At 37.5% G+C, this 16,653-nt stretch overlaps 1 protein-coding gene across 6 annotated transcripts in view; it reads right to left on the reverse strand.

Moving 5' to 3' along the window:
- Positions 1-16,653, reverse strand: part of TRPC4 (transient receptor potential cation channel subfamily C member 4) — a 201,140-nt gene that overhangs the window by 57,194 nt on the left and 127,293 nt on the right. For 5 of the 6 annotated variants that reach the window (XM_040448277.1, XM_040448275.1, XM_040448272.1 and 2 more), the window contains one exon: positions 140-476. In XM_040448277.1, coding sequence (XP_040304211.1) covers positions 140-476 — 337 coding nt within the window. Of the gene's footprint in view, positions 1-139; positions 477-11,660; positions 11,766-16,653 lie in introns of those variants that run through there. The other variant, XM_040448278.1, reaches the window with a different exon arrangement.

Consider the following 16,653-nt stretch of genomic DNA (forward strand, 5'->3'; position numbering starts at 1 on the left):
GATCAGGCCTTGGAGCTAAAATGGTCAAACCTGTTTTCAACATTCCTGTGTCCCAAACTTTAACGAATATTCTTTTCTGGGCAACAAAATTCCATGGCAGCAACACGTTTTATTATATTTTCTATAGTAACACATTTACCCAGGACCCACGGTAATATCATCCACTCGACGATGGTTGGTGGTGGACCTTGCCTGTTCAAGTCTGACCTGTCGATGTGCTGAGAGGCAAGCAGCAGCAGGAACAAAAAAGTCAAATAGGACGCTGTATGGCAGATGAACTTGATAAAGGGCTTTCTGATGAACAGTCCCAGTGGGCTTTTAGGAGCTATAAGATAGCACACAGAGAAGACGGGAAAAAGGAGTCCTATTATGAAACACGTCACCATCTTCACTGCCCAGTGTCGTCTCCTCCAGCCCGGGAACTCATCATACCAGCGAGATGCAAGCAGTTGTTGACAGTTGGGCTGAGCAACAAACTACACAGAAAGGAAAGGAAAAGCAAGAGTCAGTGTCACATATGGTGGATTCAGTTCATCAGTAAGACCACAGATTTATCTTTAAAGCCAGAAGTTCTGCTTTAAATAATTTTATGTTGGGTGCCTGGCTGGCTCAGTTGGTAGAGCAAATGATTCTTGATTGTGGGGTTGTGAGTTTGAGCCCCACCTTGGGGACAGAGATCACTTAAAAATAAAATTTCTTAAAAATTAATAATTTTATATTTAAATAATCATTAAGTCCTTGAACTCATTCTGTGAATAAAGCCTCTTTATGTAATATTTTATACCCAAGGCATAGTGCTATGGGCTTAATCAGATGTGACAGAAATCATGGTTGTACAGATGTAAAAATACAGATGGAGAACAAGAATAGTCATAGGACACACTGATGAGTGAGCAAAGTTGTGTACAAAGGCATACACACACACACACATATATATGTACATATATATATGATATATATATATGGCGCAAGAAAAGATGTCAATAGTGCTTGTTTCTTAGTTTACTGGTTGTTTTCTGGTTATGACATACTAGATTTCATTTTTATATTTGTGTATACTTTTAACATTTTCTATGATAAATACTTACTATCTTTTTATCATCAGAAAAAGTAATTATACTTTTAATTGGGTTGAGACATTAAGAAAAACATACATGAAAGCATATTAGGATTACCAGAATGTAAATCATCGTAGCTGAATTTGGTGGAAATAAAACCTATACTTGCCTAAGTATAATCAATTACCATATACCAAATATTTCACAAACAGCATTGTTTTATCTTGCCAACATTTTGGGGATATAGCATAGACCTTACTCTCTTTTAAGGATGAGGATACAGGGTGTTATAAGAGGTCAGTAAATTTATTTAAGGGTACATATCTAGTAAGTGATAAAACATTTGAGTAACTGGTCCGGGATTTTTTTTTTTTTTTTTTTCCTGCACACTACATTTCTCACTGGGACTGACGGCTGGGCATTAATATAAATTCAGAGGGAATTATTTCTTCCAGATGGAATGGTCCAAGAATGCTGCCCAGTGGATCTGGCTTTGAAGGGGCAGATTTGTATAAGCAGAGAGGAGAAGGGGAAGGCAATTAAAGGCAAGGTATGGGGAGGGAGAGAACATACTCTGGCAAGAAGCGTTTAAGGGATGCCCCGTGGGCACTGTTGACTGAAGGAGAAGCTTTAGTGTCTTGTAAGGGACTTGGAGAAGTTCCTTTGATATTCTTTTTCGTCTTCGGTTTTAGCCTGTATAGATCCCCTTGAGACAAGACTTGCCCTTACTCTTTTTTGGTGGTGAGCAAGCAAAAAATCCCTGGGTTCACATAATCCCATGATTATCACAAACTAAAAGCTCTTTGAGAGTGAAATCAGAGAAAGGATGATTGACTAAAAGAGAAATTCAGTAGTTGAGATGTGCAAACATATCAACTGGACATGAAATGATTTTTCATGCAACTGTTTCTTATCACCTTGTCTTGGATACTCTACTCATCAAAGGGCACAGAGGGCAAAAAATATGTAATAAATCAAATTTATAATAATGTGCTTAGTAAATATAGATAAAATAGAACTGTGTTTCATCAAGACTTAGATCATGAGGGCTGTCTTCATTACTTTGAAAGTAATTAGTAAAATCAAATTTTATAACCCAAAGAATAGCTTTTCTTAACACAGTCCTTGCCTATTATTCTGGTCAAAGTCAGGCATCTGGAAGTCAAAATAGAGTTCTTGCTGATATAGATGCAGAGTAATGGCAAAGAATGGTAAGTCGTTAACAAGCCCTGTCCTTTTTAAAAGTTGTCCCTCCAGCACATACAGGATCCTTCCCACCAGGGTTCTATAAACAAATCAGTCTTTCATCTTCTTTCTATTTTTTTTTTCATATAAAACATTTCTCATACTATTAGAATTCAGCGCAACTGAAAGACCTTAATAAAAGGGAGTTAAACTTCCAGAAAATGCAAGATTTAACAAGCAGTTGCTAGAATATCTCATTAATCCTCACACACTGAAGAAACACTATAAGGGACTAAGTATGAATGATATATTTAATACATGCAGGAAAAGTGAAAGAAAGGTACGTACTTTGTTCAAGATGATCTGGGTGAATACTAGGACTTATAACCTCTGCCCTTCTTGGCCAAAATCTCATTACAGCATGGACACCCCAGGACAATTGAGCAAATAGCTTTATTAGGAATATTTAAGGTTTTCTCAGATAAATGTTTCTGTTGCCTAATACACATGTATAGACTGTGTTAAATTATCCAGAAGAAGCAAATTATTTAGTCCTTCTAGGAACACCTGCATATGCCAAGCAGTAGGTTAGCCTTCGTTCTTACTAATACTTTTTTTCTTAAAAGGTTTTTTTTTAAATTATTGTAAACTATACATCTGTGCTTAATTAATGAACAGTGCACACAATTTTCTTCTAGACACAGACACAATGAAACTTATACAGACCTAAAGAATAGAAATAGGATTATAAGAAGAGCAGGGGTGAGTGTACATAATATACAAGTTTCCCCAAATTTGGATATTATTTGACTACAAATTTGTTCTAATCATAGGATTAAAATAAACCAAAAAGTATTCCTAAGGATCACTGTAAATCTAAATGCCCTCACAATGGTTTTACATCCTCCTTCTACTACACCTGTTCACTACATGTCTACACCCGCATTTTCCATGAAAAAAAAGTGGGTTTCATGGTGAAATTATTTACCAAAATAAGAATTAAAAGAATAAAACTTCTATACTACAGGGTTTTGTAGAGTCTTTAATTGCTAAAGTGGATTAAAACATTCCATTCTCTCATTCCTTCCTCTTTCCATTTTTCTTTTTTTCTTTCCTTCATGCTCTACTCTGTACTTCATCTCTTGTCTCCTCCTTCCTTTCTTTCTCTCATCCCCAACCCCCAGCCTCTTGGTTTATTTGGCTTATTTAGAGAGACACAGCTTTACCCCAACTCCCTCTGAAAGACATCCTCAGAGAGGGCCATCCTATCTCTCACACCTGCCACTGGCCCATTCCAGCAAAGCCCTTTCCAGATGGGCCTTCACATCGCCTGCAGCATGCCGGGAGCCCAGAGCCTCTGCCTCTTCTGCTTCATCTTTCTACTGCACATTGAGTCACAGGAACACCCTTCCCAGGACTGGGGGAAGTAGGGTATCTCTTCAGGCAACACTCTTTTCTCCCTACAGCTATTGGCCAATTCTAGCACGACTACAGCCATCCCATTAAAATTCATATTAAAACATTAGGAACATTCAAATTCACATTGGTGCCATGCATTTATAAAAGACACTAGAAGAAAAAAAGGAAAAACTTCCTATCCCTCTCTTTCAGTAACCTTTAAGAGAATTTCAAAAGCCCGTTCTCATGATTATTTATCAAATCCTTGAGTCATGGTATTTGATATATTGAAGAAACTGTAAAGATTACTGAAATCTAATTTTTACAAATAAAGAGAAATCTGGTATGAATGATTTTAAAACAACTACTCAAAATACTAAAGCAATCAACAAATCAACACCATAAAGGAAACAAACAAAAATGATGAAAGAGGATAAAGAAAGACTTACTTTTACCACAAAGTAAAAAGAAACAAACAAACAAACAAACAAAAATACCCCAAACTCAAAACCAGGCAGACCAAGAAGCCTCACTACTACATGGGCAGGTATTAAATATTAATTGGATATGAATGTAATAAACAGAAGAGAGTTCCAAAATTAATGAAGCCCTAGTAATTAAAATGACTATAGATTTACTTGGTATTTGTCTCAGTGTTTGTATTTTATCTCTTCAGTTTTGAAGTACTTTTTATAGCTTAAAAATTTGTATCCAAAGTTCAGACTGCAGTCATATTCTCTATAAGAGCAAAATCGAGATTCTGGGAACAGTCAACCTGGCTACTTTATGCATCTTGAGTAAGTGGGGTAGTTAACATGAGAGTTGAGAATTTACTTGAGTCTCAAGAGAATTGAAACTTTTGAGGTGAATGTATTATAGTGATTTACATACAGACAATCTGATTTCTTTGCTTAAAAAGGACCACAGTTTCCTCTGGGTCTTACTGTTTATTTCTGAGCAATTAAAAAATAATCTATATCCTTTGGGGTTTTATTTCCTCTGCCCAGGAATGCTTTTCAGCAGCTCATTTTGTAATGTTGATAGCAAGGTTTAAGGATTATTGGTAGGCAAGGAGCTTTAGGGAATTGTTTTGTCCATAACTAAAAACCACTTCTTCAACTTCAATCCCAAATTTCCTTCATAGTTCCCAAGGCCCTTTAACCATGTGAGTCTCTCCCTGTTTCTTAGAGATAGCTTTAGCTGTGTTCCTCATTAAAACAATGCTGGTCTCCTGGAGCACAGTCATACTATGTAACTGCTCAGATGCTGCTACTTTATTAATCAAACATCATTTTCACCTTGTCCTCCCTACTTTAATTAAACCAATAGCATCATCTATGAGTTGGACATTGGCTAGATAAGTGGGGAGAGGACCCAGATCTGTTAAGAACCAGATATATCTGTCTTCTAGGAACTCAACATACGTTGGGGATTGATCGTGTGACCAGTCCTCCAGTTTTTCTAATATTTTCTATTTTTCTATTTTTTGCTTTCCTCACTTAAGGTCAGTCTTCTTACTGATGTTATAAACAGGCAAATTTAGTTCAGTGAAGATGCCTTAGCTGTCATATGCACAGAAGTCACACATCTGGCACATATTGTATGGTCCAGATTAGTGTAATTTAACAGGACATTATATGATGTGCTAAAAAAGAGGTAGAGTATAGGAGGGATTGTGCCCAACATGAAGTAATCTGAGAAAACTGAAGACAGGAACAGGATTTGCTAGTTAATTCTGAAGTAACAGGTAGAATTTTGATAGGCACAGCAGTAGGTGGATGTGTTTTAATTTAGATTTAGAGACTATCTTAAAAGCTTCAGGATGGAGACAGGTATGTTCAGATGAGCTATCCCTTGAGCTAGAAGGTCAGCATCAATGGTGAATATACCAGTGACACAGTGTGAAGGGAAACTGCAGTCATATTTTGAGACGTCGGTGAAAATGTTTATTAAGGCAATGCTTGAGTCTAGATCCTTGCTGCTCATTGTGGGCTGAGGCCAGTGGCACTGGTTTCAACTGGAAGCTCATCAGCTATGCAAAATATTAGGTCCCACTCAGGACTTGCTGAATAAGATCGACATTTGACAGTGTGCTTCCTATGAATGTTAACATTTGATAAACATTGGCTTAAAGGATTTTATGTCTAACGAAGTTTTATTTAGCTCTGTTGTATCTGATAAATGCTTCCAGAGTAGCTTTAATTCAATGTAAACATACATTTGAACACTTACGCATCTCAAGAGCAAATCTGTTTGTGAGGGAGTAGGGGTACTCGGGTGTGTGGTGTGTATTTGTGTGCAGGAGTTTGCTTTCAGCTAAATCCAGCTATGAGTCGTATGAGAACTTGGGTGAGGGGAACTAGCCACAGAGTGGGGCATTCTCAAAATTGAGTAAGCAACAGGGTTGCCTGGAGGCTTGGTACAAACCATGTTCCTGAGCCCCACCTCGGTATTTCTGATTCAGTAGGTTCAAGGTGAAGCCCTGAACTTTGCATTTCTGCCAAGTTGCCATGTGATGCTGCTGTTGGGGATGCAGAGACAAATGATAAGAACCGCTGTTTTACAGAACAACACTTTTTAAATAATATAGGATAGTCTTCCAGTTTTTCCAACTTTTTCTATTTTTCTAATTTTTTCTTTCCTTACCTAAATCAATCCTCTTTATTGAGGTTATGAACAGGCAAATTTAGTTCATGAAGATGGCTTTGCTGTCAGATGCATAGAGGTTACACATCTAGCACATATTCTGTGGTACAGATTGGTGTAATATCTAATTACAGGAACAAACACAAAAATATTAAGAGTCATCCCCATCAAGTCACTGAACTGTAGTGCAGACAGAACAGCTGAACACAGTGCAGTGGTAGCCAGAGGATAACAGCTGACTAATTCACCATATAAATGCCTGGAAAGACCTAGACCAGCATGAAACAGACTGGGATGCAATGAATAAGAGAGACATGAGTAGATTTAAGAACCTGGATCAGAAAAGGAGAAAAAAAAATTCTCATACCTAGTTTCTGACAGATCTTTACCTTACGCATCACCATCATGACCTTACAGTAAAATGACAAATCATATTGTCTCTATATAATATATTTGGATGTTGTAGAGATTAAGAAGATACAAGCCTTGGAACAGCCCACTGGGATCTGAATCCTGATCTGCTGTTTCCTGATTGTGCGAATGTTAATAAATTATTAAATTTTCAATGTGATTTTTCCCTGATATGTGGGATAATAGAAACACTTACCATATAAGGTTATTATAAAATTAATTGAACTAGTACATGAAGAATACAGCAGTTCCTAGATGATACTTATGTTCAATAAGTGCTAGGCATTACTATTATTGTATATATATGCATATATTTACATGCACAAGAATATGTGTATAAACACATATGTCCATATACATACACAGTTACATAGTCATCTTTTTAAAAAAAAATGTTTATTTATCTTGAGAGAGAGAGAGAATAAGAGTGAGCAGGGGAGGGGCTGAGAGGGAGGTAAAGACAGAATCCTAAGCAGGTTCTACATTGTCAGAGTGGAGCCTGACACGGGGCCTGACCTCACAAACTGTGAGATCATGACCTGAGCTGAAATTGAGTTGGACACTCAACTGACTGAGCCACCTGGGTGCCCCACAGTTATCCATGGTTTTATACTAAAATATATAATACTTATTCATTTTCTGAATTTTACAGAGTATTGCTATTATGTCAGTTGATATATATATTTACATATTATATAACCTCATTTTAATTAATGGAATGTCACAAAATAGGGGATTAGTTTTAAAAGATTCTATAGGGAACTTACTTTAAGGAGATGGTAATAATTATTCAAGCATAAGGTAATACCAATACGGTAAATAGTTGACTGAGTTTTTATTAGACTCATTAAAAGGTAAAAAATCAGTGAAGATTCAATCATATCTGAGAAGGAATTGGCAAAAAAGCTTGAGATAAGCCAAGAAGACTGATTAGAGTCTGTTCTCTGCAAACTTATTGGCCAACAAACCCCTTGACTCTGTCAGGTTCAAAGAATCTCCCATCTAGTCATCAAATCACCTGATTACTCTGCTTGGACTTAAATGTCAAATTCATATTTGCAAATTGGGACTCAAGGAGTAGCTCAAAGCACATTTCTAGGGCATCAGTTCTGATGTCTCCACATCCAGAAGGGAAGATGACAACTGAACTCCATCTGATCGTGTTGGCGAGGCAGGGGCAGGATTTAACTTCTTACATCATTTCTGGGCCTAAATTCAAAATTGGTTTGGCAACTGAGCTGGGATATGAGTGGGCAGTAATGGGAAGTTGAAAATGCAGAGGCAAAAGGAATAAGGTAGGAGGTGATAAAGCCAATGTTGAATACATTAAATTATTGAACATGGCAAATAAACAAAACCCAATATAGGTAATGGGAAGGTAGAGTTAATAGATATTGTTCTCTGAAAATCACAAAGGGCAGCATTTGGTAGAAATTCTCTATCTATTCATCAATACCTCTCTTCAAGATATATGTGAAAGACTGTTTTGAACTGTCATGGAAGGTAGATGAAAAACTGCCAGTTATTTCTAGGTGGCTACCTAGAAGTTTTCTTAAAAAATGAAGAGAGGCGTGGAGGTAGACAATTATACAGTTTTGAAGAAACCACCATTTGACTCTGGCTCATGTAGGGGAATAGGATGTGAGAACGGTAGATGGAAAATGGAAGCAGGTTTGGTCCTGATCCCAGCCAGCCAGTTCCTACCTCTGGGCCAGTTCCCACCTCTGATGAGCCACCAACAGTTTCTGCTCTGAGAAGCAGCACAAAGGGTGCTCCACTTTTACTCAGAATCTCCCAGGGAGACTTTTACTGAGGACCAAAATCTGCTCCCCTCTCTTCCATTGGAACAAGAATCCAGAAGGGAAAAAAGAGACACAATGGGAATGAATACTAGTTATCCTTATGAGTTGAAACAGTGTGGTTCCTTTTTTCCTCCTTCCCTTCCCTTTTAATGTAACATCAAACATATATTTCTGAGAAAATTAAATTGTACAAGACCCTGCACAATAGGGTGTTCTTTATACCTTCTTTTCAGAAACAACGGTTGACACCATAGAACACAGTCCCTCCTCTACTCTGCCAATTTATACTCATAAATGATATAAGTGTAGAGTTATATTTGTTTCAAATGTGTTAGATCCTATAAACAGATAAGTTTTTCACTCTAGTCTCAAGGTCAAGAATAAAGTCATTTCCTTTATGCTCACTAATCTCTTTTCCTGCCACTGAACTCCTTTCTGCCTCCCTGACAACAGCTTCTCAGACTATCTCGGCTAACACATTTCCTGGGCTAAAAATAACACTCAGTTGTTAATTATCTGTTTATTGAGGTTGGAATGAATTTAACTCGTCTACAATGGGGAAAGGCAGGCTATGTGTTTTGGAAACAGCAGAGCCCACACAGTAACTGACCAGCCGGCACTTTCTGCTCCAACGTGTAGGACAACAGAGGGGAGAACTGAACATAAACAGCACATAAAAGCGCCAGAGAAGAAAACAGTTTCATGTGCCTCAGCCAGTCTCTGACATTACTCTCTAAAGCTGAGAAGAATATGGATAAAGTGTTTGTTCCAGAGGAATTATTCCTTGGTGTCCTTTTTCATTCCTTCTCCCTCTCTCTCCTCCCTCATCTCATTGTCACCCACGTGGGTTTGTCTGCAAAGTTCCTTTCATGCTGCCCTCCTCTCCATCCCCTCTGCCCTATCTCTAACCTAGTTCTTCATTTCTCTCAATGATTATTAACTAATGGGCTTCCCTCTCTCTCTCTCTTTTGAAATGACTGAAATTATGTTCTTAAAAGTGAGATTATCATTTTCTGGATTTCTATTTCCCATGAGTACAAGCGTTGCTCGTTCACATCCTGGTCTGGGTAGCCTTATGGTAACTCTCTGAGTTAATGCACATCTCAATCAGTACAGATAGATCATGAAGCATGTGTGAAGAATGCCCTGAAAACAAGGAATAAACTGTTATATAAGAGGAAATTAGTTACTGAAAACTTAGACCTGTAACCATCGTTAGGAATTCTTCAAAGGAACTCAACCTGCAACCCAAAGGAAATGAGGGCACATAAGAATGTTACTGATTTTTCTAACCCAGGGTACTTCTAGCCTTGTGAATATTAAAAGTGTTTGCATATAAACTAGATCTTCAGGTGATTCCTAAGGCTTAATTAAAATAGAGTTGCTCATTATATTAGTTTCCTAGGACTGCCATAACAAAGTACCACAAACTGGGTGGCTTAAAGCAATAGAATTTATTAGCTCACAGTCTAGAGGCTTAAAGTCCAAAATCAGCATGTTAAGAAGAAAGCTGTACTCCCTCTAAGACTTTGGGTGGAATCCTTCCTTGTCTTTTCCTACCCCCTAGAAGTGGCCTTGGCATTCCTTGCCTTGCAGTTGGATTATTCCAATCTCTGTCTCTCTCGTCACATAGCTGTGTGCCTCACTCCACATCCTCTGCTCTGTTCTTATAAAGACATGAGTCCTATTGGATTAAAGGCCTATCTTACTCCAATATGACCTCATCTTAACTAATTTCATCTGCTAGAACTCTTTTCTGAAAATGATCAAATTCTTAGGTACTTGGGGTTAGTATCCTAACACATCATTTTTTTTTGAGGGGGGACATAATTTAGACTATAATATTCCCAGTTCCTCATTTTCTCAGAGTTGCCTATCATATAGCTTTTGGTTCTATAGTTTATATAAAAATGGCTCTTTTAAGTTCTCCAAATACTTTTCAAATCCATAAATAATATTTCAGAACTCTGTCTTCCACTCTATGTTCAATTTGCCTCCCTCTCCTATTTTTCTACTTCTTTATTTTCTCACCATGATTGATAATAAATGACAACGACTAATAAGGAATTAAGAAGAGTAATTATCAATAACATTATGACGTGAGGGAACTCTACATGCAGGCAGCCAGCTGTCCTTATGATGCAAGTTTAAGATTGTCTGTAAACAAAAAGATAAAACCATCTCCTGTAACAGTCTGCTACTATAATTAAACTTTCTACCTAAGGGCTTTCTGGTGATGTGTGTATTTTAACTGGCATAAAATATTACGATGCTTAGGCAAGCAAGGCATTAAGCATATACACAAGAGTTACCTAGTTGAGATAGTCACAGAATGGGATTAAAAAAAACAAAACAAAACAAAACAAAAAAACAACAAAAAACCAAAAACCAAAAACCAGAGCTTTGGTGGCTGGAAAAATGAGAGACATGAAATGTTGACCTGGATCAGTACTATACCCCTAGTGAAGAACTCTAAGGACTCAGGGAGAAACATATAGATGCTGATTATTTGAGAGAAGACATCTGAGATTAGGTATAAAATAGAACTCTCCAACATAAGAAAAACTTTACCTAAGTTTTGCCTGGTTTGATCATATTCCTAATGTTAAATTACCAGCAATTTTTTTCTATTAGAAAATTGCCATTTGAAAGTCACAGAGATATGTGTAACTCAATGAGTTCATAATCAATTATTTGGGGCTATAACATTGCTTATCCACCTGCATGCACAGCATTGATGAACCCCTCTCTGTCTGCTGGTGGCCTAAGTTAAGATTTGGGGAGCTCCTGGCATCAAAAAACTATGTTGTTTATCTCCAATTCCTTGTGACCATATGCAATTCAACTATCCAGGTACAATAACAAGAAAACAAACAATCTAATTAAAAAAAAAAGCCCTGAGATTTGAACGAACACCATCAAAAGATATACTGGTGGCAAATAAGGACATGAAAGATGCTTCACACCTCTGTAATCAGGGAAATGCAAAATAAAACCACAGCAAAATAACACTACACACCTATTAGAATGGCTAAAATAAAAAAGATAAACCACGATATGGGTTAGTAGGAATTTGGAGAAACTGGAACTCTCTTATGTTAACCATCAAAATGTAACCAGCTTTGGAAAACAATTTCAATTTAAAAAAATTTGAACCTACATTTATCATGTGATGAACTCATTCCAATCTCAGGCATTTACCCAAAAGAAAAGAAGGCATCTGTCCATACAAAGACTTGCATACAAATGTCATAGTAGTTTCGTTTGTAATAGCCAAAAACAAAAACAGTTCAAATATCCATGGACTCCTGGATGGATAAACAAAATGTGGCATGACCATACTATGGAAGAATACTCAGCAATAAAAAGGAAGGAACCATTGTTGTGCACACACAGTTGAATCTCAAAATAAGTATGTCGAATGAAAAGCTGGAGGAAAAAAAAAGCACATATGGTATAATTGCATGTATATAAACTCTAGAAAATGCAAACTAATTTACAGTGACAGAAAATTGATCAGCAGTTTCCCGAGAAGAGGCAGAGAAAAATTATAAAAGGGCAAAAGGCAACTTGTGGGGTAACAGATATTTTCACACAATATGTACCCATGTAATAAAAACTTGTCCAAGTATTCACTTTAAGCATTTGCAGTTTCTTGCATGTCAATTTTACCTCAGCGAAGTTGTTTAAAATGTCTGTCCCTATTTTGCTGAGGCCACAAGCACATTCAGAATGATCCACCTCCCAGCTGTTACTAGGCCTATCAAGCCGGCTTCTTTCTCTTGTAATTATCTCCTTGGTTTGTTTCAATACCACTCCTTCATTCAGATTGTCATGATATATTATCATAACATCAGATGTCATTATTTCAGGCTTAAACTAGGAAAATTAGCCCGTTTTCTGCCCATGACTATCAGCCTCTGAGCGCTCCTTCTAACCTTTGCACCAGACTGCTGAGAAGATCCTCACAAATAGCAAATGGAATTGTGTCTCCTTCTCTTTTAATACTCTGCACTGCTATTTCACAGTCTCCCGGAAAAAGCCCTATGGCCCCTGTCCCCTTTCCCTCAGCTTGCATAGTTATACTTCAGACATACAAACCATTCATGCTCTGACTGGGTCTGGATCTTCCTGATGATTGTAGGCTTGCATATGCTGTTGCTTTGTCTGGGATTGTGTATCTCCCATTTCTTCATAGTGAAGGTTGGTCCGCCAACCCAGCTGCTAATTCTCCTGGCCACTCCTACAGTCAATTGCCCTTTTTTTCACTCAGTGCTGATATTGTACCTTGAACAGTCATTTACGGTTGCACTTATTCCCTTTATCTCCTGCATTTTACTTATGGGTTGTAGTGAGATACCTGAGAAGGGGCTGTTAATTTTCATCACATAATCTCTAGCCCCAGTACTAGATGTGAGATGTCAATGAATGTCTACTCAATGGAATTAAATGCTGAACATGGCTCAAGGCTTAGGGGTCCATCTAATCAGGCTCTAACCACTCATGTAAGTTCCAAAAAAAGGCTTGGCTGAAGGCATGAACCTCAAAATTAAGGAGGAGGATCCTTTACACTCTGGAGCTTTTTTCCAGGAGTTACAAAGTTAGCAGCTTCTCCTTCTTCATGTAACATGAACTAGTCCGGGGAACTTCTTAGGGGATCCACTGTGTTGCTTGATTGTAGGGTGAGAAGGTTGCTTTAGTCCAGATTAAATGTCAAGTTTAGCAGCTATTGAAGATTTTCCTTGGAAAATTCATTCTTACAAGGAACACAGAGGCAGCGGATTTCAAATTCATTTTAAAGAAATGTGGCTCAATTCCAAGAGAATCAATTGAAAGAGGGGCAAGGTCTGGATGTAGCAACCATGGTCTTCAGCACTCTTTAATGCTCTTGAGACTGTTTTAAAAGAGGATAATAACGATCTTCTTTCCCTACCTTGCTCTTTTGTGTAATTGGAGACATGCATCTCTGATGAAGAATGTTAAAAAAAAAAAAAAAAAAAAGATTGGGGCACCTGGGTGGCTCAGTGGGTTGAGCATCTGACTTTAGCTCAGGTCATGATCTCGCTATTCGTGAGTTCAAGCCCCACATCGGGCTCTGTGTTCACAGCTCAGAGCCTGGAGCCTGCTTTAGAATCTATGTCTCCCTCTCTCTTGGCCCCTTTCCTGTTCTCACTCTGTCTGTCTCTCGAAAATAAACAAATGTTAAAAAAACTAAAATGAAAAGATAAACCAATCTCAAGAAATTGTTTCCTTGTATATAAAACTATTGATGATGTACAAACTTTGGGAAGAAAATACCAATTTTGGACTCTGGTACAAGAAAACATTAAAGTTAAAAATGCATGCCAATGAACTATAAATGTTTTTAAAAATATTTATTAACATTTATTCATCTTTGAGAGACAGAGAGAGACAGAGCATGAGTGGGGAAGGGGCAGAGAGAGAGGGAGACACAGAATCCGAAGCAGGCTCCAGGCTCTGAGCTGTCAGCACAGAGCCCTATGTGGGGCTTGAGCTCATGAACTGCGAAATCATGTCCTGATCAGAAGTTGGACGCTCAACTGACTGAGCCACCCAGGCGCCTCTAGAAATATTTTTTAAATCACTTTTAGTTTCTACACAGTGGATAAGTATTGTTCACTATTCATAAAATTGAAACACTCTAAAAGTAGTTTCAAAGTTTTGTTCTCTTATGTGATTATGAACATACATTACGCCACATATATTGATAGGTTCAAGCAAATTGTATTTTTAATTCTCAATAATCAGTGTCACTCAGTTCCAAAAGGCAAATACATCCCCAAATTCCATTTCATCCAGTTATAAGCTTCTGTAATATAATCTGCATATTAGGGATTGTCTCTAAAAGATTTTCAGTACTTTATTTATTATTTTTTTATTAACTATATTCCCTATGCTTTACATTGTATCCCATGTCTTACTTCTTTATAACTGGAAATCTGTACCTTTTAATCCCCTCTTTCTATTTTGCCCATTCCCCCACTCCTTCCCCTCTGGCAACCACCAGGTTGTTCTCTGTATTTATAAGTCTGTTTCTATTTTGTTTTGTTTGTTCATTTGTTTTGTTTTATAGATCCCACATAGAAGTGAAATCATATGGAATTTGTCTTTCTCTGCTTGACATTTCACAAGTAGTAATCGTTAAATATCACAAAATGTGAACATAGTGTTTAGGAGTTAGTTATGCGTGCATAATCTGACTATAAAATTCAAGGCAAATTTTGTAATAAGCCTAGCTTGTAGAAGGGATTCAGTGTCAATTAAGTTTCCTATGTCAGCACCAGTATCCATTCCAACCTTCCCTCCACCAAGACAGTACGATTCGGAAGGCAGTCCTATGGACAGTAATCCAATAACTCTCAATCCTGCTCCCCTGGAATATCCATAATTACATATCTGCTTTCCTAGCAGCAGAACCAGACTGCCCCTCTAGAGCTGCTTCCATTAAACTGGGAATGGGCTGGTTATGACACGAAAGAATTCATACAAAATGACAGCTAATTGGACTCACCTTAATCTTTCGTTTGCGTTTAGGAAATGATAAAAGATAACGAATGGCAGCAATTTAGGTCCCAGGGCTGAAAGAACTGTGCCTTCCCACCCTGGCTTCTCCCCACTAGTCCTGTCTCTCCTCTGAGTTTCCTGATCTATACGGACTCAGGGAGGAGAAAGGGCAAGCAGTCGTCATGTCCTCAGCCTTTAATGCTGGCGCCCTCTCTATCCTAAAATAGGGATGTGATTTCTTAATTCAGACAGACAAGAGGCTTCCACACTTGATAGTAAATAGAGTCACAATCTTAGTAATAATAAAGATAATGATAATCACACACACTGGCTCTTTATTTTTGGTATCTAGACTTTCAGTAGAAATAAATAAAAGCTATGAGGAGGTTTGCAAATGCTCACGAATTTCTTTCTAAATTCTTCTCTAGTGGTAGAAAGTCCATTTGATAACAAGCAGAACCTATCTGTTTCACATCATCTGGACATATTATTGCCAACTGTGAGTAACTATTTAACCACCTCCAAACATTTATAATGCAATTTTGGTGCATAATACGTATAAGAAATGTAGTCAAAATATTTACTTATGTTTCTGTCACAGTAATTTTACTTTGCCCAAAACATTGCTGAAAGCTGAAGACAGTTTGAACTTTTTTCCTCTTACTAAATTCAGTTAAGACCATGATACATATTCTGGACACTTCCGTAGGTACCTCATTGTCTAATCCCAGAGGAATTCAAAAGTCACCACTGGAATTCAAAAAGGGAATATTTTCATACCTAGTCCCAGGATTTAAGAGCAGTAAGGTTATATAAAACATATAATATTTAATTTGAAAGTCCTAATTTTCAGGATACCATTTATTTAGTTAGTTGAAAGTGAAAAAGCAGAGTCCAAAGGGTGGCAAAGAAACTTCCTTTTTCTTTCTCCTTGTAAATAAATGGCATCCAAGTGATATCTACCTTCTCAGCTTGCTGAAGAAAGGATTCTCATGTAGCAAAGGGCTAGAGAAGCCTTTCTGATGTAAGTTCTTGAAATTGATATATTCTCAATATTTCATTTTTATCGCAATGATCTTCTGTTGTGTCTGCACAAGTTACAAGTCTGCCCAGAGAAGGAGATGTCTTCCAACCAGAACTAAGGGCAAGACAAAATTTTCCATCCCGGGATATTGTGGAGGCAGGAATCACTGGGCAGGGAGACACAAGGAGCCTCTTTTGAGGTAGTTTTTCACAGTGTCACTGAAATATTGACCTCAAAAGGTAGCTAAACTTTTAAATATTGAGAACATTATTTGGGTTGAGGATTTGGAACATTCACTCATTATCTAAAAGATGATAATACCTTCGGGTACTAAATGTCAGCATTCAGATACTGCCCAATACTTAGATTTGAAGGGAATCCAAAACATCATAAGCATCAGTCAATTCCACCAGAGAGATGTCAATAATAACAAAGTACATATCATCTTTTCCTTGTGAAATTGTAGAATTAATGCATAACAAGAACATTATCGATAATCAGTAATCACTGTGGAATTGCTAGTTAAATGAGGAAGGCAAAACTTTGTATGTGAAGCAACTAGAGAATGGAAATTATATCTTCTGTCACCCTTCACCTTTCTTCC

This window comes from Herpailurus yagouaroundi, unplaced genomic scaffold, assembly GCF_014898765.1.
Source record: "Herpailurus yagouaroundi ecotype Mexico unplaced genomic scaffold, PumYag 197, whole genome shotgun sequence".
Lineage (NCBI taxonomy): Eukaryota > Metazoa > Chordata > Mammalia > Carnivora > Felidae > Herpailurus > Herpailurus yagouaroundi.